Source organism: Macrobrachium rosenbergii, chromosome 3, assembly GCF_040412425.1.
Source record: "Macrobrachium rosenbergii isolate ZJJX-2024 chromosome 3, ASM4041242v1, whole genome shotgun sequence".
Classification (NCBI taxonomy): Eukaryota; Metazoa; Arthropoda; class Malacostraca; order Decapoda; family Palaemonidae; genus Macrobrachium; species Macrobrachium rosenbergii.
In genome coordinates this window covers 24,794,042-24,816,954 of record NC_089743.1, presented here as the reverse complement: position 1 = coordinate 24,816,954, position 22,913 = coordinate 24,794,042, and the positions used below count along the sequence as shown (strand labels likewise).

The window sequence follows — 22,913 nt, the reverse complement described above, 5'->3', positions numbered from 1 at the left end:
CGGCCTCCGAGAGGTAGCGCCGAAGCGGAAAAAATTTTTTTTCAAAAATCACAGCGCTTAGTTTTCAAGATTAAGAGTTCATTTTTGGCTCCTTTTTTCTCATTGCCTGAAGTTTAGTATGCAACCATCAGAAATAAAAAATATCATTATCATATATAAATATTGGAATATATGACAGGGAAAAAAAAAACTCGTATATAATTGTATACAAATCGCTGTAAGGAAAACGGTTGAAGCTAATGAGTTAATTTTTTTAGTTGTATTGTACACTAAATTGCGATGATTTTGGTATATAACAGATTGTAAAACGATTAAAGCAACACAGAGAAAATATTATCACAAAATGATGCATGAATTGTAAACGCGGACATAAAAGTTTTTTCAAAAATTCACCAAAAATCAAAATATTGTGCTAGACTTTCCAATTGTGCCAAAATGAAGGAAATTGATTGAATATTACTAGGCTGTAAGTTTTTTAGCTTACAATTGCATTTTTGAACCATTTCGATCGAGTTAAAGTTGACGAAGGTTGATTTTTTCTATTTATCGTTATTTCGATGTAAATATAAAAAACTGTGAAGAGCTAAAGGAATGATGTATTTTTTGTTGTATTCTACATGAAATTGCGCACATTTTGATGTATAACACTTTATGTAATGAATAATATGAAACGGCAAAAAAATTACGGCAAGCTGACGCAAGAAATGACAGGATTTTCAGCGGAGTCATGCACGCCGGAGTGAAGGAAATTTTTTTTTCAAAATTCACCAAAAATCTACATATTGTGCTAGAGACTTTCCGTTTGTTGCAAAATGAAGGTAAATGATTGATTGTTACTCGAATGTAATAATTATGGCTTACGGATGCGTTTTTCGATCATTTCGGTTGAGTCAAAGTTGATCGAATGTTAAAATTTTGTTGGTTATCGTGATTTCGGCGAAAATATTAAAAAACTGTGAAGAGCTAAAGGAATGACATATTTTTTGTTGTATTCTACATGAAATTTCGCACATTTTGATGTATAACACTTTATGTAACAAATAATATGAAATGGCGAAAAAATTACGGCAAGCTGACGCAAGAAATGACAGGATTTTCAGCGGAGCCCGCACGCGCGGAGCGAAGGAAAATTTTTTTTTTTTTTTTTTTTTTTTTTTCCAAATTTCACCAAAAATCTAAATAATGTGCTAGAGACTTTCCGTTTGTTGCAAAATGAAGGTAAATGATTGATTGTTACTCGAATGTAATAATTATGGCTTACGGATGCGTTTTTCGATCATTTCGGTCGAATCAAAGTTGACTGAATGTTAAAATTTTGTCAGTTATTGTGATTTCGATGTAAATATTAAAAAACACTGAAGAGCTAAAGGAATGATATATTTTTTGTTGTATTCTACATGAAATTGCACACATTTTGATGTATAACACTTTATGTAACGAATAATATGAAATGACAAAAATTACGCAAGCTGACGCAAGAAATGACAGGATTTTCAGCGGAGTTCGCGCATGAGCGGGGAAATTTTTTTTTTTTTCAAAAATTCACCAAAATTCTAAATATTGTGCTAGAGACTTTCCGTTTGTTGCAAAATGAAGGTAAATATTGATTGTTACTCGAATGTAATAATTATGGCTTACGGATGCGTTTTTCAATCATTTCGGTCGAGTCAAAGTTGACCGAATGTTAAAATTTTGTCAGTTATCGTGATTTCGATGTAAATATTAAAACACTGTGAAGAGCTAAAGGAATGATATATTTTTTGTTGTATTCTACATGAAATTGTGCACATTTTGATGCATAACAATTTATGTAACGAATAATATGAAAAGGCGAAAAAATTACGGCAAGCTCACGCAAGAAATGACAGGATTTTCAGCGGAGTTCGCGTGTGCGGAGCGGAGGAAAATTTTTTTTTCAAAAATTCACCAAAATTCTAAATATTGTGCTAGAGACTTTCCGTTTGTTGCAAAATGAAGGTAAATGATTGATTGTTACTCGAATGTAATAATTATGGCTTACGGATGCGTTTTTCGATCATTTCGGTCGAGTCAAAGTTGACCGAATGTTAAAATTCACTTTGGTTGCTGGGTCCTTCTCCAGCATCCCAGTCTAAAACTCGCCTCACACGCTCACTTCCGACAGGCAGTATGCGCCTTTCACGGTCCTGATGCCTTTGTGACATATCTACAAACGTCCTGTTGCAGCACGAATACGCAAACACTCGCCAAAGTTCTGCAAAACACGTCTGCGTCAAAATATCGCTCCCCACAAGGTCCGACGCTGATGCTATCTGGCGTGAGTAGGAGGGAATTCGCGCATGATGCATGCGCGTCTGGGTGATGCTCAAAACAACACAACACCTGGATCCGTGAACTCCCAGCATCCGCCAAGGCGCGTGATTTGAAATCTTCCGCAAACTAGGCCTATAATTATTTTTCTGCGAATATTTAAAAAAAGCATTTTCAGTCGACGTTTGCAACGTCTACTCGGCATTCGACAGACAGTTTTTGACGATGTTTAAAACTTCCAACAGGCAATTAAGGGTTAATCAGCTTAACTTACTGCATCTCTCAATCTCAGTAAATTTACATAAATATTGTACAACAAATACTGTATACTCAGAATTTGTTACTGATTTTAGTTCTTATCTGCTATGATATTATGTGAGCTATAATTATAATTTTACAAAATGAAATAAAATAAATTACTATAAAAAAGTATAACTTGGTAAAATTTACGAGTGTTTTGTAAAAGAGGCCCCACACGGGGTTGTAAATAGTCACTTTCAACTTCCTGTGGAAGGTAGGGGAAATTGTTTATAATTTTGTTTCTTACACCATGTGCATTTGCATATCTTCCGCTTTCCATTGATGTGTTTTTTCCTTAAATTGGCCAGCCTTAAAGTTTCCCTGGTCTGGGGGTGTGCATGATATATATAGTAATTAGCCCGTCCCTTAATGGTTAATTTGTTCATTTATTTTTTCTTTTTTAATAAGCGATCTCTTCTTTCTGTATTTCCCATTACCTTCTGTTACTTCTTTCTAATGAAGACCATATTCTTTGGAAACTTGAATTTCAAGTCAGTGACCCCCGTGGGGCTGCTCCATATGAATAAGCTTCAGCTCATTATGTTAAAGTAAACAATGCACCCAACTCTTCTCTCTCTCTCTCTCTCTCTCTCTCTCTCTCTCTCTCTCTCTCTCTCTCTCTCTAGGTTATTCTTTATGAAAAAACTAAATTTGAGAGTGAGAAAAAAGTGAGCAAATGCACAGTAAGTGCATGGGTTATGGTAATGCAATTTGCACATATATGTATGCACACACTCACTTATACAGACTGAACATTATATATGTAAAATTCAGTAAACCCCCATATTCGCGGGGAGGCGTACCCCCCCCCCCAAATACTTAGAACCCTTCTAAAATCACTTTAAAACTGCCTATTTTGATAGTTCAAAAAAAAAAAAAAAAAAAAAAACTAAAAGTGCTTATACAAGTATTATCCTACTTACGATGGGTTTAGGTTCCAAAAAAACCCATCATTTGTTGGAAAAAATGTATCTCGAATATAGCCTAGCCTAGACTAGGGTATTTGTTACCATGTATACATATATGGTAGCCTGCCCTACACTATAAATTATAGTCTGTACGTACATGGTATAGTAATTATTAATATCAGCTAATTCTGGAGGTTCATGCAGAGTGACTTATGATAATTCAATACAAAGAGAAACTGAATAACAAACAGGAATTAGTTTAGCATACACTATGGTATATCGTATACATGTACGGTATAGTAGCGTACATTATACTGTAATCTATATTCACATATCGTATTATACAAACATCAACATAGCGATTATGCATCGTTTCCATGGATCTTTTAAAATGTTATGCCTTCATTCACTGTATCCAATAAAATTGTATATATTCTTATATTGCTTTTGTATTATAAATTGCAATCATAGCGATCAATGTTTTGGTTTGGAAATCAATTACGCGGTAAGTTTATTTCGCTTTTAACTCAGTTCAGAGCACTTTTCTTGCTTCTAGTTAGTGTAAATAAATCTCTAGATACTTTATTTATATGGGGTCAAGGTTATTTTTCTCTATAAGAAGTGTTTTTAAGTCGAAATATAAATTAAATACGTCTCGTTGTGAAATTAACTTAGCAATTTTTTTCGTTAATAGATGATGTTGGCCGTTTGAGGGCGTTTGTTTTGTGTAAAAAATCAAGATTCCGTTCGCTATTCACTTGATTTCATCATAATATGAACTTTATGTATTTATCATTTATCGGCATAAAAATAGCAGTACTGTAATGTGTTCTTTCACGCCCGGTAGTTTTTGATTAAAATACTTTCTCTCCAGTTTTAATTACAGTCGAGTTTCATCCATGTTGCCGATGCATGATAATTTATAGTAATTAGCAGCTTGAACATTGTTTTCTCAGTTTCAGCTACAACTTGCAGCATAAATTTAGCAGTATATTTCCTTGCCGATCTTTTATCCATACCGAATAAGGGTATACTGTAAAAATATATCAGCCCTGTTCTACTTAACTTCATTTGGACTTTAACTACGGTAATTTTTTATTGCCGTACGATGGTTGAAATACAAGCAAAATGGCTGTTGTTATCCAATTCGGTGATAAGCAAAACAACAGTTTCTCGTTCGGTTTTTTATGGCTGTATGCATTTATGCAATAGTATAATGTAACTAACAATACTTTTATAATTCTCTTTTACTTTTTTAACTAAAAGATGGGATAAAGAGATGGAGGAAAAGAAGTTGGTCTATTGTAATTTGGTCTCTCTCGCTGCCTGATTGTATGCTGCTGCCTGCGCCTGCGCAAAATTTAAAAATATTTTATTAACATTGTCGTATCGGTATTAATTGCTTACCCCAACATTGTCGTATTGGTATTAATTGCGTACCCCATTACAAAATCGAATTATCATAAGGTGAATTATCATAACTCGAGCACTACCTGAGTATTTTAATAGTTTTACCACAAAAAGTGCATTTAGTCATGAAAATGAGATGAAAATACAGTAATTAGTGAATATTTCTCAGTGAATAATACCTGAATGGGCGAATTTTCAGTGAATTATATGTATATATGTTCCATAGAGAAATCTGCAAATAGGTGAGTCTGCGAATCATGAGACTGCAAATGCGGGGGGTTTACTGTACTACATTACGGTATTTTAAGTATAGTATTGTAGTACTATGTTAAGTAAATGTCAATAAGAATCCTATAACAGAGGGTAAGGTAGTTTACCATAATGTGAGGCATACATTTACAGTACATACAAAGACTGAAGAATATTTGCATATAACACTACATTGCTGTATTAAGTACAGTACTGTACTGCATAGTGTTCCATAACTTGATGCTCATGTACAAGCTAACACAGACTGAAAAATGTGTACATTACACTACTGTATTAGGTACAATATTGTACTACAAAGTGTTTCACAATATTTATGTTCAACAGACACACACATGTTTATTGTACTTTTGTTATACTGTATCATGAGTCCTGTGTATTTTACATATCTAGTAAGCATTAGTAGTTTTATCTACAGTATTGCATTACTGAACTACAGCATATGGCTGTTTTGTTAGGCTAAATTTTATACTGTAGAGTTTAGTGTTTCTATGTTCTGAACCAGTTCATTTTATAGATATATCCCTGCAACTGAATGACAAGTAAATTATTTTATATTGAATGATAATGACAAAATAAGTTAGGGTAGGCTATTAATTACTTTACATAAAATTGCTGTTCATTATAAGTTATGCAAGTTGGATCCAGGGTACTGTATTGGATTTCATTAGTTGTTGGGAGGACAGACCCCTCAACTGTCTGTTAAGTTGAGATGCCATCGTAATATTAAGCCTGTTTCAGCCTTAATGCATATAAGTTGCAGTAGTAGGGCCATGTTGTTTGAGATTGTTGGAGGGCCCAGAGGGACTGGTTTAAGTATCTGAGAGAAAACAAGAAAGTCTGATTGTTCCTATAGAAATACAAACCATAATTTTTTTATGTAGGAGTGTTTCCTCAGTGGAAGCAGGAGTGGTCGTTGAACTTGGTAACAAGGTCATCTGGTGGTTAAAGGGGTGAAGAGTAGATGTCCTGTGCTCTCTTCTTCCTGTTGTTGAATGCTTGTGAATGAGGGCAAGAGTAGTTTCATTACATATTATTTTGGATTGGTTTTTCCTTGTTTACTTTTTTCATCTTAAAATAGAGAAAAAACATAATCAATGCTGTTGCAATGGGCATGGGCATTCTTGTGGGCACTTTTGTCCCCATAAGAGTAGAACCTCACAGGTACTCTCCTTTTATAAGGGAAAGCCTATACTCACACATCCCCTTGAAAGGAGTTTGTTGGCTGGACTTCTCCACAGCGGAAGAAGTTTGGTAAGAAGAGGAAGAAGGACAAGAGGGAAGTGTTTGTGAGCTTAATGGGGGCAAGAATATGCCTCTGAATTTTTCTGGTTCCTTTCTCCCCATTTCATTCCTGTTCCTTGTCTGTTTGTACCTCTCCTGTGGGGTTAGCACTTAAGCTGTGTGGGAGTTTGGCCATGCCCTCTCTACTGTGAAAAAATTTTTTTTTTAAAGAGTAGTCGTACCAGACCATTGATTTAAAAGAACTCTTGAAGGGCTGGCCCAAGGGATTAATTAGAAATATTCTGTGTAGAAATTATTTGCAATAAATTAGATTTTATTTAAGAGGTTGCAGTGTTGTGAAAATTTTAAAATTGTTTCTAGAGAAAATTTGTAATTTTCATCTAAAATTTTTCATTGTGTGGCTTTTGAAATACAGTATGTTTACTGTGCTGTTCTGTTAAAGTGTGTTTTATAGATACTGGTATTTAATACATATCACAAATTGGTGGGGGATGTGTTAGATTACTATGTCCTGTTCTTAGTCTTGTTAAGAGTACAGTACTTCTTATTTTTTATTATTTCCTTGAAGATGATGACCATTCTGACAGTGTCGTAATAGTTCTTAATTTGTTCATTATTGGAGTGCTACACAAAGCAGCTAGCTGTTGCTTGTGTATTCTGGGCTGTTAGGATATTTCAAGGTATTGGCAGCAGGTAATGTAGTTGTTCTGAAGAAAAAATTTATTCAAGATAAAAATTATTATATCCAGAAAATGATTTCCATAAGACTTTCTGAATCTGACCTGTTTTAGAGTTAAAAGCAGGCCTTTTGTGTTTGTTTTCAGTCATATCACGGAGTAATTGTTGGATGGTTAGTTTCGTGGAATACAGTGGACCCCTGTATTTGTGGAGTTAGGTACCACAACCACCCGTGAATACCGAAGTTACGCAATACATTGGAACCCTCTCTAAAAATGCTTATAACTGTGTATTTTAATAGCTGGATCACCAAAGACCATTCTAAAAATGTCATAACTGCCTTTTTTCATGGTATTTTTGGGACTAAATACATTTTTTATGATAAAAAATGTATTTAGTCATAAAAATAACATGAAAATACAGTAATCTGTGAATATTTTTTGATGGAAAAATCCACGAATTACTGAGTTTTCTTTGATATATTGAAAAATGTAAAAATGCGTTCCACAGAACAATCGGCGAATAACTGAATCTGCAATAGCTGAAGTGCGAATAAGCGGGGGTCCACTGTATACTCTAATTAATGGGATAATCAGTTTCAATGTATCCAGTTATGAGAATTAAGTTTTAAGGTATTGTTATATAGCTGATATATAATTTTTGGCCCAGAAGAATGACCCTTTGTACCAGCTAGAGAGAGACTAGAATTTTAATTGGTGATGGGTAATGATAGTGATAAATTTAAAAATTATGATACTTCAGTACTTTTTGTGGTTGATTCATTTCAATATTGCAGAACTCAGTATTCTCAGGAAATGATGGCTCAGTTAATACCAGCAATTGCCACTAAGTGCCTACCACCTCTTGATCGCTTAGGAGTTTTTGATGATCTTTTCTCCATGGTAAGTACCTGGAAGTATATCAATAGAATTTTAGTAATGATGTTTATGGTAATGACTATAACTAGTTCTTGTCATGCATGAATGATTGATAACAAAATACATGAATGTTGCATATACAGTATTAAGAAACACAACAAAAAGTAATTGTTCATGGCAAATCCAGCAAGCATAATGGGCCCAAATAATGAGCATGAGTTCCCAGTAATGACCATCCTGAAGCCTTCAAGACAAAATTGCACTAAAACCTTGACATAACAACCCCCATTAGAGCATAATTAAGTATGTAGCAATGTGGCAAGCTAGTCTAGCACAGTTATGTTTTAGGTTTATTAGTGTGTGTGTGATGCGTCTTTGCTACCTTTTATCTTTTATACAGAAGAATATATAATAAAATTATCAGGTTTTTATTTCATAATAGATGTAATGCTCATCTATTGAAAAATTAATTATTTTATTCATAAGCCTTATATAGTTATTTTTCAAAGATATACATCTTGGCAAATTAGTTGATGCATGTTCATTTAAAGATTTCATTTCATTAAAAATGAATTTTAAGTACTACTACTCTTGTTCTTAGATACAACAAAGAATAATTCTAAATAAAAATACTAACGTACATATAAGAACAAGAAATATACTGATACACTGTAAATGTAAATGACTGTTAATCATGTGATTCCATGACTGACTTTTGACTAGCTATCATATTGACCATTCCATTATTCAGTGAAACTATGTATTAAATGTTAGTTTATTGTGTACAAAAGTATGTGCTGTATTAAATATTAGAATATAAAGTTTTACAGTAATACAGTGCTGTACACGACAACAAAATCAGATTTAAATCTTTCCAACGTAGTCTTACCAACACTCTCCGATGGTATAACTCATCCTATCACCTAGGTGTTTGATACTGCCTGATGCATGCCATATACTCAACATTTTTGAATTATTGATTTTTATGATAACCACCTGTTTAATGGTACTAATAGGTCCAAGGGAGCTGAGGGTATGTCCAAAATGCTGTAATGGGAATAATATCCTAGCCTAGGTCTAGACTTCTCCTGAATATCCTGTGGAAACATGATAACTTTTGTATAGAATCCAATGACATAAGCATTATGCATTAATGGTGTATAAAATAGTATTTAATAAGCACAAAACATCCCAAAAGTACAACAGTTCAGCAGGCACACAGTCTCATACAAGACAAACTGGTTTAGAGAGAGAGAGAGAGAGAGAGAGAGAGAGAGAGAGAGAGAGAGAGAGAGAGAGAGAGAGAGAGAGAGAGAGAGAGAGAGAGAGAGAGAGAGAGAGAGAGAGAGAGAGAGAGAGAGAGAGAGAGAGAGAGAGAGAGAGAGAGAGAGAGAGAGAGAGACCTTCAAAAATGTACACAAAATTTTATCTCCAGACACAGTATATGAATAAAAAAATTTTGTGGTTAGATTTTGGCATATTTGATATTCTGAATTTATTCTGGGGTTAAAGAGCTTTCTTAAAAAAAAAAAAAAAGTTACATTTTATGGTTAAGCTACCAGAGATTTGGTGATGTATTGACTTCATTAAAAGGGGAGAACTCCATCTAGGAGTCTTATACTCCAAGGCTTATTACTGCCACCCAAGATGTCATTTATCTTATATCTTTCCATACTAGTGTCCTTGTAAATGTAATTTCAGTAAATCATTGATTTGTGTGCTAGACTCCAGAATTGATCCACTTGTTACTGAATGAATCATCCTGGCATTCATATGTTTAGCGACTGTATCTGTATGGAAAAGACGGCTGAGTGTAGCCTCCAAAGACATAGTCACCATTCCTTCTTGAGAACCCAGAAATATTTTTGCTCCTGTTGTTGCAACAGTTGTAATACGGGAACCTGAGGTTCTTCGTATGCTCCTGAAAACTCAGAATGAAGATCTGTATCTGCATCTGATAATGGTGATGAAGTGATCCCATGCAGCTTACATTGCTTTGATCCTCATGGCACCAATTACTGTATATGTCTACATTCTTAGCACTAACTGAAAAACTCTCCTATGAGGCCTATCTTTTCCAGCTGTGAGTAGAAAGACTAAGTCGCATAAACCAATGGTAAATTATCTAATAGACATTTTAAGCTTTACTCCATCTGCTTATGGATTAGTGAAATGTTAATTCTTTAATCTGCTCATTCTGCATTTCCTGCCACCTAACAAATTTTTACTTTTCACTGCTGTGAACACCATTTGTTATGAATTCACATATCAGTTTTGGTGAATAAACCTGCCGCTCCATATATATTAAAAATAATTTTATATTGTTTCTGTAAACTTGCCAGGAAACTTTTACACTGTTTGCTGTGAATACTCAGATATGTACAGTACACTGTGGCATGATAGCAAAAATAACACACACATACTTATTAATATGAAAAATATGAAAAAGATGATTCTATCAATACTAACAAACTTTATCTGAACTAATTTCAAGCAACAAAAAGTACATTGAATTCAAAATTTGCTCACTACGCAGAAAAACCTGAATGAAAAAATTATATGGGAAAACCAGTTACCACAGAAATAATCAGGGAATCCAAGTTTTTTATCCAAAAGCAGAACAAGCTTCTGAACTAACTTGAACTTGTGATCATATACTAAACTTTTATTGTATCAGTGTCAACAGATGGCTGTTCAAAATGAAAATACTACTATATTACAAGCAGCCAACTACCCTCTGGTCATGCACGTGACTCAGTAGGAAAATTTCCAGATAACATACAGGAAGTATGATTGCTTTTCAGAATGAATATACCATTATTAAGGACAGAAAATTGTCAATGCAAAGGGAATACTGTAACTAAGAAAATGAAGAGCATGATAAAGAGAATATGGGAACTAAACTTGGGTGCACAATATTGGGAAGACATACGAGGAGTGGCCTTTTCCTGAGGTAGGCACTTCAGATCTCAGCTTTCTCAACTGACCAGGTGGAAATCTGCTTGAAATTCTGAAGTATACCTGTAGAGTTGTAGACCTTCGAATTAGGCCACTGTAAAACAAATTTGTTTTAATAAAAACAAATACCAATCAAGTTGAAGAGACACAGCTCCTTAATTTTATTTAAATGAGATATGACGAAATATGTGACAAAACCCAACTCGGGCTGCTCACAGTATTTCCAAAAATATTTTTGCATAACTCAGTAGCATATTGTTAAAATGACAGAAAATTATGATAATTTAGTTTTTATGACAATGTCAGAGTCACTTTTTGTCACAGGACCCTTTTAAGGGACAGTTACTTGCAAGTAATCTTCATATTTCTTTTTGTGGTATCTGAATGTTTTAGAGTATATTGTCACTAACTTGTTTTATACTTTGATGTGGGTTATAATTTCAGGTACAAGCTGGTCATACTAAAACAGTGGAAATTTTAAAATTGTTGCAAGCCTTTGAAGATGAAACAGACTACACAGTTTGGTCAGCGGTTCATAACTGTGTGGCACGTCTTAATCAGCTTATTTCACACACCGACTTTCATTCCTCATTTGCATCATTTGTTAGAAAGCTTTTCTCCAAGATTGGACAGAAGCTTGGTTGGGAAGCAAAACCTGGGGAGAGTAAGTATTAATTTAAAGACCAGCTCACTTAACGCATAAACTTGACCTTCAGTCATTTGCAGTTTGGAGTGTTGAAAATAATCTGGCTCTGAGAACTATTAATCTTTAAATTGTGGATGGCAAAGAGGTTTGCTACTTAAGTTTGTGTGTTGTTTTTGTGTTTCTCTTACTTACTTTCATCACAACCCCATTAACTGTGTATATGCCTAATCATCATGTGAAATTTACAGATTCACCAGCCTTTTGTTAGACAGAAGAAGGTTGTTTACCATTATGTTCCAGCTGAAATCACAGACATATATCAATTCACAAACTTATTTATGAACCTGCTGTGCTATAAGAGCTCATGTTTCCCTTACCCAAGGTGTTTTACTGGGTGCCATGGATCTGATTCTCTAGCACTTATTCAAAGTCATTTTTCTTGGGAAATGTGCAAAGTGTCTCATCTGCACATGGTGTCATAGGGTTACCTCTTCAGTGTGAGCCACTCTTCAGCAGATCAAGGACTTCTTCATCCACTATCATTAAGACAGGCACCTCTTAATCCCTTTCTTCCTCATTGGTTTTTCATGCTAATGAGGATCTCCCAACAGACATGCCAACACCCTGAATTTATGCCTCCAGAGTAGGACATAATTTTGTTTCTGTAGTCTGTCTTGGTTACTGTACAAGCCTATGAGAGGGACTTTGGATAGAGACTTCACCCTGACGACTGTTTGTGTGTTATTCATAGCATCAACTTGTTGAGCTACATGGCCTTTGATATCAATTCCAGGATTTCGGGTTACGTTCAGTTTTTTTTTCTCAGAACCTGTCAGTTCCTGGTGAGAGACTTCAGACCTTTTTGATCCCTGCCCTCTGAAACTCAGGACCTGTCAATTCCTGGTGAGAGACTTCAGACATTTTTTATCCCCGCCCTCAGAGACTCATTGGTAGTGATCTATATGAAATGCTTAGGTGCTCAGTGCAAGTTTTGTGGTTCTGTCAGGATAGAACCAGACTTCTGGCACAACAAAGAATCGAAGAAAACTCACACCCATGCTACAAGGAATGACATTGGCTGATGACAAAAGAATGAGTCAGGCAGAGCATAAGCTGGAATGGGCCATGATGTCGACAAGCTGCAGAATAGAATTTCCTGTGATGATGTTGCTGTCTAGTGACCTGAATTTTTTTTATACTAAATGGGAGGGACAGGGTCCTGATTCTTTGTAAAGTAAGATGAAAAAAAGAACTTTCTCAGGGCACAGGGCCTCTGCATAAGATTGCCAGGTTGTATGGGAGGTTATGGGAGTCATTTCCCCCCCCCCTGCTCATTATCATGTGTTGGAAAGTTATATTTCCATATGGTGATAGGAATACTGCCAGTCTATTCCATGAGGTCATCTTCTAAATTAAGGAGTAAGTCTCGTACATAAAATACGATGGATTTTATTGTCTGTGAACCAAATAGCAAATTGTTAACTGCATTTTTTATTATAAGCCATGAATAACCATAAATATGTGGAATGCATGCCTAGCCAACTCCACCAGATCCACAATGCATACCACTTGTGTTTCCTGTACTTTTGCAGTGTTTGTTATTTTTATCAAGTGACATTCAGTAAGTTTTGGGAATTTCAGGTGAAGCGGAGTTTTTCAGTATGTTAATTTCACTTCACTGAGCGTTGTACTAATTTCATGCGCACATAATTTTAGTTTGGATTTTTTCTTGTGATGAGTTGTTAGTGTAAATTGTATCCCTTGCCTTGCTCTTATTGGTGTCATATTTTCTCAGTAATGTTTATTTAGTATGCTTATTTTCTGTTTACTCTTGCCACAAGAAATTAACAAATGTTTCTTAATGCTTTTGTGTGAAGTGCACCATACTGTTAAGTTATTCCTTATTGGTATTTATTACGTTTAATTATTCTGTTCGTCATACCTTAACACACTTGTGTGAGTAAGGATGGCAAATCCAGTCATATATTTATATAATACTTAGAGGAGGACCCTCATTTATAGTGCCTTTTGCGTAGGTCCAGTAGTATTCACTTGAACTGACGTGATAGTTTTGTAAGTACAGGCAGTCCACGATTATCAGTGGGGTTCCCTTCTGAGGGGTGTGATGATAACCAAAAATTGGCGATTTTTGGGGCTTATTGGCGCCGAAAAGTGCCGATTTTCGGTTATCAGCATCTCGGTGCTGCTAAGCGGAAATTGGCTATTTTCGATGCCGAAAATTGCCTATTTCCATCGCTAAACAAGTGCCGTAAAACCGGGTTGCCGTTAACCGAGCCCACCATTAACTTGGGACTGCCTGTATTGACCCTTTATTCAGAGGTACAAATACCTGTAGTGCCATGTCTACAAGTGACATTCTACTTTATGGTAGTGCATTGCTGTATTTGTCTCACTGCTTCACAACTTGAGTTTCATCTGATAAAGTTTCCACCTCCTCCATTGTCTCCCCAATGCCATGAAGGCTGCATGCCCTTGAAGCAGGTCTTTTGCAGTCTCAAAGCCTACTTTCTTTTTGCCAGAGGAGTTCTCACCTCCACAAATTCCTCCTCCCACCCAGAGATCTCCCATCTACTCGTGGTAGGTATCTACGTGTTTCATTGTCTGCTGCACACATAGTTACTGCATTTATCCTGCTTTGTCAACTCTTCCCCCAAAAACTAGGTCTTTATCCTTTTAGTCTTTGTCCTGGATGCCAGTTCTTCACTTCTCTGATGGTGATTGTATAATAAGGCGCAGGATGCAGATGAAAGTAGGTCTTCCTGATGAAGCCTGATCTTGCTTCCACTATGGCACTGCCTCATGATGTTTATGGTACCTGTTGCTTCTATATTTTCTTTTGGGGAGCCTTTTTTTGGTATCTGCATCTGGTTACTTACCCAGTCCTGTTCATTTGCTTTTATTTACTCATATCTAGCTGATATCTTCTGTGCATTCAGACATTCCTGTATCTTTGACTGCTCCTGAGTACGTGGCCATTCTTGCCCATTTGTCTTGAGTCCTTGCCTATTGGTTGTTGCAGTTTTCCCAGATCTGGCTCACCCTGCTGCTTCTGGAAACACTCCTGTTCTTGTTTATCCTGCTGTTTTATCCTGCTCTTGTGTATCCAGCTATCACAACTTTTCCCGACACTCACTCCCACCTTTGGTTCTTTATTCGCTTCAGTGGCAATATCTGCATCTACTACCTTAACAACTCTTGTGTCAGCATCACCTTGCTCTTGTTCTTGCCTTGCCCTCTGTGCTTCCACCATTGTGGTCATCTTTCCAGCCTTCATCAATGTTCCCTTTGGTCTCTCTCTATTTCTCAAGAGTGGGCTGTATCCTGTGGCTTCTGTGGGCCATTCCCCACAATTATTCCTAAGCCACTTTGTGAGGCTTCATCATCCTTGGAACCTGTGTCATTTCCTGTTGAGGTTTGACAGAATTCCAAGAAGAGATTTCTTGCCTTCTCTAGTGTGACTGACTCACACCCTCAATCCCCAGTCAAAGGCTCTCATCCCAAGTCAAATCGTCCATCTGTTTCCACTAGTTATCCATCTGCCCTGTCTAATCGTCCTTCAGATCTTCTCATCCTTTGCTACTTCCTTGCTTTCTTCCTGTGACTACGAGCATTGTAAATGTCTTGTTGTCTTCTGTATGGTCACCTCTCTTCAGGTGTAATGCTTCACTGGTACTTGTGCATCTTTGGCATGTTCTGTCTGCTCTCTTACCCATGGTTCCCCTGGACTTTGGACCCTTTCTTGTTTGCATGGTTGTCTTTAAACCCCCAAGAAAGTGTGATTTGATTCTGTTCAGGGCTTTTTTATTGGTTGAAGATTCTGACAAGGAGAATGCTAATAGCTTATGCACTGGTCAAGGTGACACATACTTCATGGAGATACTTAATTGGGTCTGGATGTCTTTAGTGCTAAGTATCCAGGTAGGCCTGGTTATGTTCATAAAGAAATTGCTATGTGTGTGGCTGACCATGGTTTCAGTAGAGAATAAGAGTAAGCTCTTGAGCTTGGGAATCATGTCTCTCTTCTAGGTCAAGATCTTGGGAAATTCAATAGGATCTAGGGCTGCTCTTCACAGGCTCGTGTCCATTTGCTAGCTAGGGAAGCCTTTGCCCAGGATGCACCTACCTTCTTCAGCCCTTGCTTCACTAGATAGACTGCTGCAGAGATGGACACCTGTGATTGCTTCTGGAAGGAGAGTCTCATGCTTTTGAACTGGCATGGCTGGGTGTTTGGTGCTGGTAGTATTTTGTTGCCCAGTTTTCTGTCTGAGGATGCAGCCAAGTCTCATCATGTGGGGTCCTCTCTAGGCTGTGTGTCTGTGTTGAATGCACAGTATATGTATTGTCTTCTTGCCAAGGTAATGATGAAGAATGGGGACATGACCACTTTGGATTGTTGTCAACTGCAAAGCTTTCTTGCTTCATATCTCAAATCCAAGGGGTCTGGATCTCTTTCTCTTGGAGTTGTGTGAAAGGGGGTATTAGCTGACATCCACTGCCAACAGAGCAAGCCTCATTAACTTAGATGCAAAATTGCCCTCATCATCTACTACCTGTTCCCCTTGCAACCCAGATCTCCATGTTGCCAGGGATCTTTGTCTAGCCAGTACCAAAGAACTGCAACTCTGCATATATTTTCCAGAGGTCTTGCCTGTGTTCTCTGCATCTATATCAATCTGCTTTCCAACCTTGTATTCCAGGATTACCTTCTTGTCTCAGAAACTGTAGGGAGCCCAACTTCCCATTCCCCACCAGTGGAAGCCATAAATGAAGTCTTGTCATCCTCTTTCTTCTCTTCTGATTGGGGTCTGTCTTCAGTGGAGTTGGAGACCCCGTAAGTCTAATGGGGCTGAGCCCTGAGTGTTGGAGGTTCTCTGCTTAGGCTACTGTTTGCTGTTTTGTGATGCAGGTTCCCCACCACTGTGTGGTCTGATTATGACTCCTATCTTTCCAACCCTGTGAAGGGGTAGGTCCTCATTGATAAAGTGGCTTCCATCTGCAGAAGAGTGCCATTGAGGAGACTCTTATAGTCTACTCTTCCTTGTTCCCAAGTTCTCAACCTCAGTCTACTCCTCCTTGTTCCCAAGTTCTCAACGTCAGCCAGTTCAGCAGATTTCCTCACTTGACTCTGATCCATATGGAGACTGAAGAGTATAGTAACTGTACAATATAGTAACTGAGGGCTGCATACTTCCGTATCACCTTTAACCTGCTTTCCAGAAATATTTGTTTCATTGGGCAAGGCCATGTTCCAATTCTAGGCCCCTTTTAGCTGCCTGGTTGCATCTTCAGGGCCTGTGTTTTTGTTGCTACTTGAATGACTGGTTGGTTCTGGCTTCTTTAAAGGAGACATGAAAGAGGCATCTTCAGCTTCTGAACTTGTGTCATTTCTTGGGTCTGTGGGCCAGCCACAGAAATCAGACCTGCCAATATCCACATGGTTGGTTTACTGTACTTGGGAATGTATTTTGACTGAGTTACAGAATGGGTTTGCTAGGGTGCATCGACTTCTAGAGACCATCAGCAAGTTTCTAGTGTCTCTTGGTAAGTTAGTTACAGCCATTTTTGCATTTGTTCCCTACAGTTTCAGTTGGCCTCTTGTTGAAAGGCTGCCTTGTTATCACCAGGATGACAACCATGGAGGCATTTTTAGTGATCTTTGTTGGTGAAGTGATCACCAGAATCTGCTGAAGGGAGTTCCTTTAGTGCCTCTGAACTCACCTTATGGAGTCTCAAGCAGGGGGTTTGGTCAACTTACTAGAACTTTATCTGATTTTCTTAGGTCTTCAAGCTTGACTGACAACACCACAGCCATCATTTTAGTTACCTGAGCAGTCAAGGAGGGAGAATGTCAGAATCACCCTGTCTGCTGACCATAAAGATTTTTACTTGGGCAGATGGGCACACAGTGTCATTATGTCAGATTATGTATGCAATGTTAGGGCTTGGCAGGGTTTAGCAAGTTCTCCCATTTGAGTGGTCTCTTCACAGATGTGTGCAGTGCTTTCAGGCAGATGAGGGACCATCATCTTGGTAGATCTGTATGTCATGTTGAATGGCAGACCTCTGCTATACTGTGCTGTGCAGGTGGACCCAGTGGGTGGAGCAGTATACACCATGCTCCAGCCTTGATACAAGTCAGTATCTGTGATTTTTCTCCATTCAGATTGCTGAGACGTCTCCCTTATGACCATAACAGGAATGCTCTCCAGATCTTTTGGAACTCATCATAGATGCTCCCAGGTCTATTCCATCTTGAAAGTGTCCTTTAGAGTATCAGTTCCACTGGTTTCAACCTCACCTAGAATAGCTACACCTTTAGTCAAAGAGAAAGAGGATCTTTAGATTCCACTGTTGATGTCAATGCCACTCTTGCAGGTCTTTGATCAAGGTCCCCGGTCAGGCAAAGTGAACTAGATAATCTTGTGATTTGGTGTAATAAATAGGGTTCTCGGGTCCTTGAGGCCTCCATGCCAGTCATATTATTCTTCTCTGGTTATTTGAGGGACATCAAGAAGCTCTTTCACTTGGCAATTAAAAGTATGCTCTACTTTATCCTTGGTTCTTCTCCAGTATGGCTTTGACTTATGGAATAACAAGAACATCCAGCCTTTTTTGTCACTTTGCAAAGGAATTACAAGACAAAGGAGAGAGAGGGAGAATGATGGCCCAAGACTTTTTTTTAATAAATTTGTGGGAGATGGTGAGGACTAGCCACATTTGTATGATAAATAAATGACTTACCTAATAATAAGTACTAATTTTCAAATATTAATAAGATTAAATAATAATAATAATAATATACTGTAATCACAACATTTATGCATTTTTAAAGTAAATTATTTCAATTTTTAAACAAATAAATATCACACCCTGTCTTTAGCCCAAAGCTTTGAAGCTGTGGGGGAGGGTGGAACTATCAAATATGTCATATTACTAGACATTTCTGACCAAGGGTAGAAGATCAGTTTCTCCTTTCTCTCTCTCTCTCTCTCTCTCTCTCTCTCTCTCTCTCTCTCTCTCTCTCTCTCTCTCTCTCTCTCTCTCTCTCTCTCTCTCTCTCTCTCTCTCTCTGGCTGGAAAAGGGTACTAAATGTTTAAGATAGCTTCGAAATATTAATAATATAATTTTAAAGATTAATACAGTAATAGGATAATAATTTAAGGTATATTTAATGTAGGATGATACTTTAAGTATATTTTTGGTATTTAAACTTACAAGATAGGCAGTCATAAGCATTTTTTAGGGGATTTTGCTTTTCCCAGGATTTTGCATTTCCGCAGTATGTTCTGAAACCTAGTCCCATGTGAAAATGGGGGAGCACTGTAGTTCTGTGAAGTGCCAAGTCTTTAAAAGTAAGGTTTTCTCTCTCTCTCTCTCTCTCTCTCTCTCTCTCTCTCTCTCTCTCTCTCTCTCTCTCTCTGGTAAAATTTTGGAGGGTTTTTTATGAAAGACTCAGTAAAAATCCAGATTACATCATTTTCAGGATACCCAAAGGATACTCAGAGGATTAAAAGTAAGGTTTTCTTACGATTTTGGACGATTATTTCGGTTTACGACAATTTTTGGCATATGACGCGGCATCAGAACGGAACCCCCATCGTAAACTGGAGACTTCCTGTATACACCTATAAAATGTTTATAGCAATGATTTACTAATTTTCAGATATTAATATTAATGTAAACACAGCAAAATATCTATAAAAATATCTAATACCAATTAAATAAATCTGTAATACAAATTAAATAAATCTGTCTTACAGAATGTTTGACCAGTAATCAAGTTATCTCTGTATAAGTAAACATGGCCGTTTCCTCTCATATTGAAGTCGTTCCATTTTCCTTTTACATTGGTAAAAAAATTACAGTCACTGGTTATTAAATATTTTTAATGTGTATATGCATTATGCATTTTTAGTCTCTCTCTCTCTCTCTCTCTCTCTCTCTCTCTCTCTCTCTCTCTCTCTCTCTCTCTCTCTCTCTCTCTCTCTCTCTCTCTCTGAGATAAGAGATTGATTTTTATGTACATATGTTTATTTTTCTCTTACAGTATAGTTTTATAGATAAAACTATACTGTGCATAATAAGAGAGAGGTTGATTTTATATCTATGTGTTTATTTGTTTCATACACTATAGTTTTATAGATAAATGTGATTTTACTTTGTCATTAATTTTTTCTAATTTTCCATGTTATAATTACACCTTTTCGCATTGTAATAAAAGCAGACTGGAAAATAGAATTAAAATAATTAGCAAATATTTTAGATACTGTACAGCATGCTGTATCATCCAAAAACACTTTACAGTAATATCATTTCAAATACTTATTACATTACCCTTAAAAGAGAGGGAGAAACATCGTAAACCCCTTAAGCTAATTCCAGGGTGGGCCCCAGAATGAGCTTAACAGGTTTATGATGATCTCTCTCTCTCTCTCTCTCTCTCTCTCTCTCTCTCTCTCTCTCTCTCTCTCTCTCTCTCTCTCTCTTAAGGGTAATGTAAGATGTATTTGAAATGATATTACTGTAAAGTGTTTTTGGACGATACAGCATGCTGTACAGTATCTAAAATATTTGCTAATTATTTTAATTTTATTTTCCATTCTACTTTTATTGGAATGCAAAAAGGTGTAATTATAACATGGAAAATTAGAAAAAATGAATGACAAAGTAACATCACGTTTATCTATAAAACTATACTGTACGAAACAAAAAACATACATGCATATAAAATCAATCCCTCTCTTGTTATGCACATTAAAAATATTTAATACATTAGGGACTAATTGTTTTTACCAATGTAAAAGGAAAACGGAACGACTTCAATACTATGAGAGATAACGGCTATGCTTACGTATACGTAGGTAACTTGATTAGTGGTGAAATGTTCTGTAAGACAGATTTATTTAATTTGTTTTAAAGATTTATTTAATTTATATTAAACATTTTATAGATATTTTACTGTGTTTACATTAATATTTGAAAATTAATAAATAATTTTTTTTTTTTTTTTTCCCATAAAAATGTAGTCATAAAATAAAATGAAAATACAGTAATTAGTGAATATTGCTGTATGACAAAATTCGTGAATTGGTGAGTGTCCAGGTTAAAACTGAAAGATATGTTCCACAAAAATCTGCAACAAAGGGAAAAGTGAAGCGCATAAATGGGGGTCCACTGTATATATGTGTTTGTGTATAATTTTTGATACATTGCCAAAGTACATATAATTGTATAGTGTTTGTGCCATATGTTACACAACAGTCATCAATAAATTATTATGAGAAAAACTCACATACCCAACATGCGTATAAGTTAGCTTACCAGTGAAAGTTTTAATATTGTTTTTAGATTTTGCTCAAATTATAAATACTGTATACATGTATCTCTTATTTGTGCACACTGCAAGTCAGATAAATGACTTTAACATTGATATGTGGTTTCAATAGATTTTCTCAAAGGGGTTAGACAGGAACCAACAATAAAAAATGCCACACATAGCTCAAATATTGAGCACCAAAAAATAAAATACAAACATGAAATAAATTACATATGCCACTCATAAAACACACTTGTAATTTGTCTGGTGCTGTTATGCTGTCATGTGGTCAGTCTGATGTAGTATCACTAGACTTTGCTGGCCTCTCCCTTAAAAGACACCACTCTCCGGCACTTTGGCATTTTCACTGTAATCAACAGTGACTGAGCTACATTTCAGCAAAAAGAATTTTGCCATATAGTAAATAATAATGCAAATATAGTGCTAAGTATATCAGTCTTCACATCAAAGTGAAGTCAACCACTCTCACAAACTGGCACACAAGCAGAGTTACACATGCATACTCACGGGCCATAAGCTCTGTATACCAGTTGCCATGATAACAACAAACATCCATACGCGCCATATTCAATTTTCATTGTTATGGCACCTATTTATAATTAATGCCAAATGTAGTAAAAAAAATCTCTTTTGATGAAGAGGAGTTTCATTATTAGAATATCAGAGGTTGAAAAATTCTTGACAACTATTTTTATCATGAGAATCTCAAAGGGTTAAATTTGTAGTCAGCCATGTTTGGCTAGTAAAAATGTTTCTCGAGCACTGTATTTAAATGCTAAAGTATGATAATCTGTTAACAGTTTGTTAGTGATAAATTGCTGTAATTAATGCTCCCAATATTTGTGTATCTATTTCAGAACATCTTGACACATTATTAAGATCATTAGTTTTGGGCCAGTTAGGTTTATATGGTGATGAAGAAGTTGTAGCAGAAGCAAAGAAAAGGCTTGCAGCTCATGTTGCTAGCACTAATACACTTCCTGCAGATCTTCGATCTCCAGTTTACAAAACCGTGGTTTCACAGGCAGATGAAAAAACTTATGATCAGATGCTCAAGGTTTGTGAATAAAGACTTATAAATTGTGCTTGTAATTGCTGTAATTTTAACTTGTGATTTCATATCCCCATTTCAGTAAAGTTCTTTATGTTTAATATTAAATTATGGAAAAGACTGAGGCAACTGAACCTATGATAGATGCAAGATAAATGAAACATTCAAGAGTATGAAAAGATTAAACTTGCCTCCAAATCACTAATTCCAATTTTTGCTACACCGCACACCACTTAGAGGTAGCGAGTTACAATTGGTCAGGTATATATGGGACAGTATAGTAGTTCAGGTGTTTTGCCTTAGTTATAAAAAAATTAATTAAAAATACATGTTTTTCTGAAGCAAAGTTTACTTTGTATATCCACAATCCAATTAATTATATTATGGCCTATTCCCATGCTCACAAAAATTCCTTTTCCACCAGACTTATTTATCAAGACCAGAAATCCACTACTGCCCATGCATTGTCTTGCAATAGATGAAATAAGTTTTATACATTCCACATATCATGTGGACATGGGAGTTTGTATCTTTGAAAGTTTGTAAGTGGAAAGCTTGTATGTAGAGGATGACCTGTATATACATGGTAGAGATTATTGCTCAAAATTCATTATAACAGCAGGTAGGAAGAGAATGAAGTTGATTATTTTGTGATAGATGGGCAGGTCTGATAGGCACTAGAGCATTTCTGTCATCTTGGGGACATAATTGGCTGTGAAGCAGGACTTGAGAGAGAAGTAAGGGCATAACTGTAACATGCATGAATAAAGAGACAGCTAAATTGCTGGTAAACAAAAATTCCCCCATAGAGAGAGTAAAGATGCGTGACAGCTATATAGGCCTGTACTAATAATTCAGCAGAATCATGGGTACTGATAAGAAAAGTGGGGTTTCTGAAAAGATATGACCATTGAAAATGAAGAC

The 22,913-nt window shown here is 36.3% G+C and overlaps 1 protein-coding gene across 3 annotated transcripts in view; it reads left to right on the top strand.

Moving 5' to 3' along the window:
- Positions 1-22,913, top strand: part of Psa (puromycin-sensitive aminopeptidase) — a 133,828-nt gene that overhangs the window by 75,991 nt on the left and 34,924 nt on the right. For all 3 annotated transcript variants that reach the window (XR_010857448.1, XM_067128899.1, XM_067128912.1), the window contains exons 11-13: positions 7,894-7,999; positions 11,378-11,597; positions 21,796-21,995. Coding sequence is in view for 2 of the 3 variants with exons in the window: in XM_067128899.1 (XP_066985000.1) it covers positions 7,894-7,999; positions 11,378-11,597; positions 21,796-21,995 (526 nt within the window). In the remaining variant the exon portion in view is untranslated. The remainder of the gene's footprint in view (positions 1-7,893; positions 8,000-11,377; positions 11,598-21,795; positions 21,996-22,913) is intronic.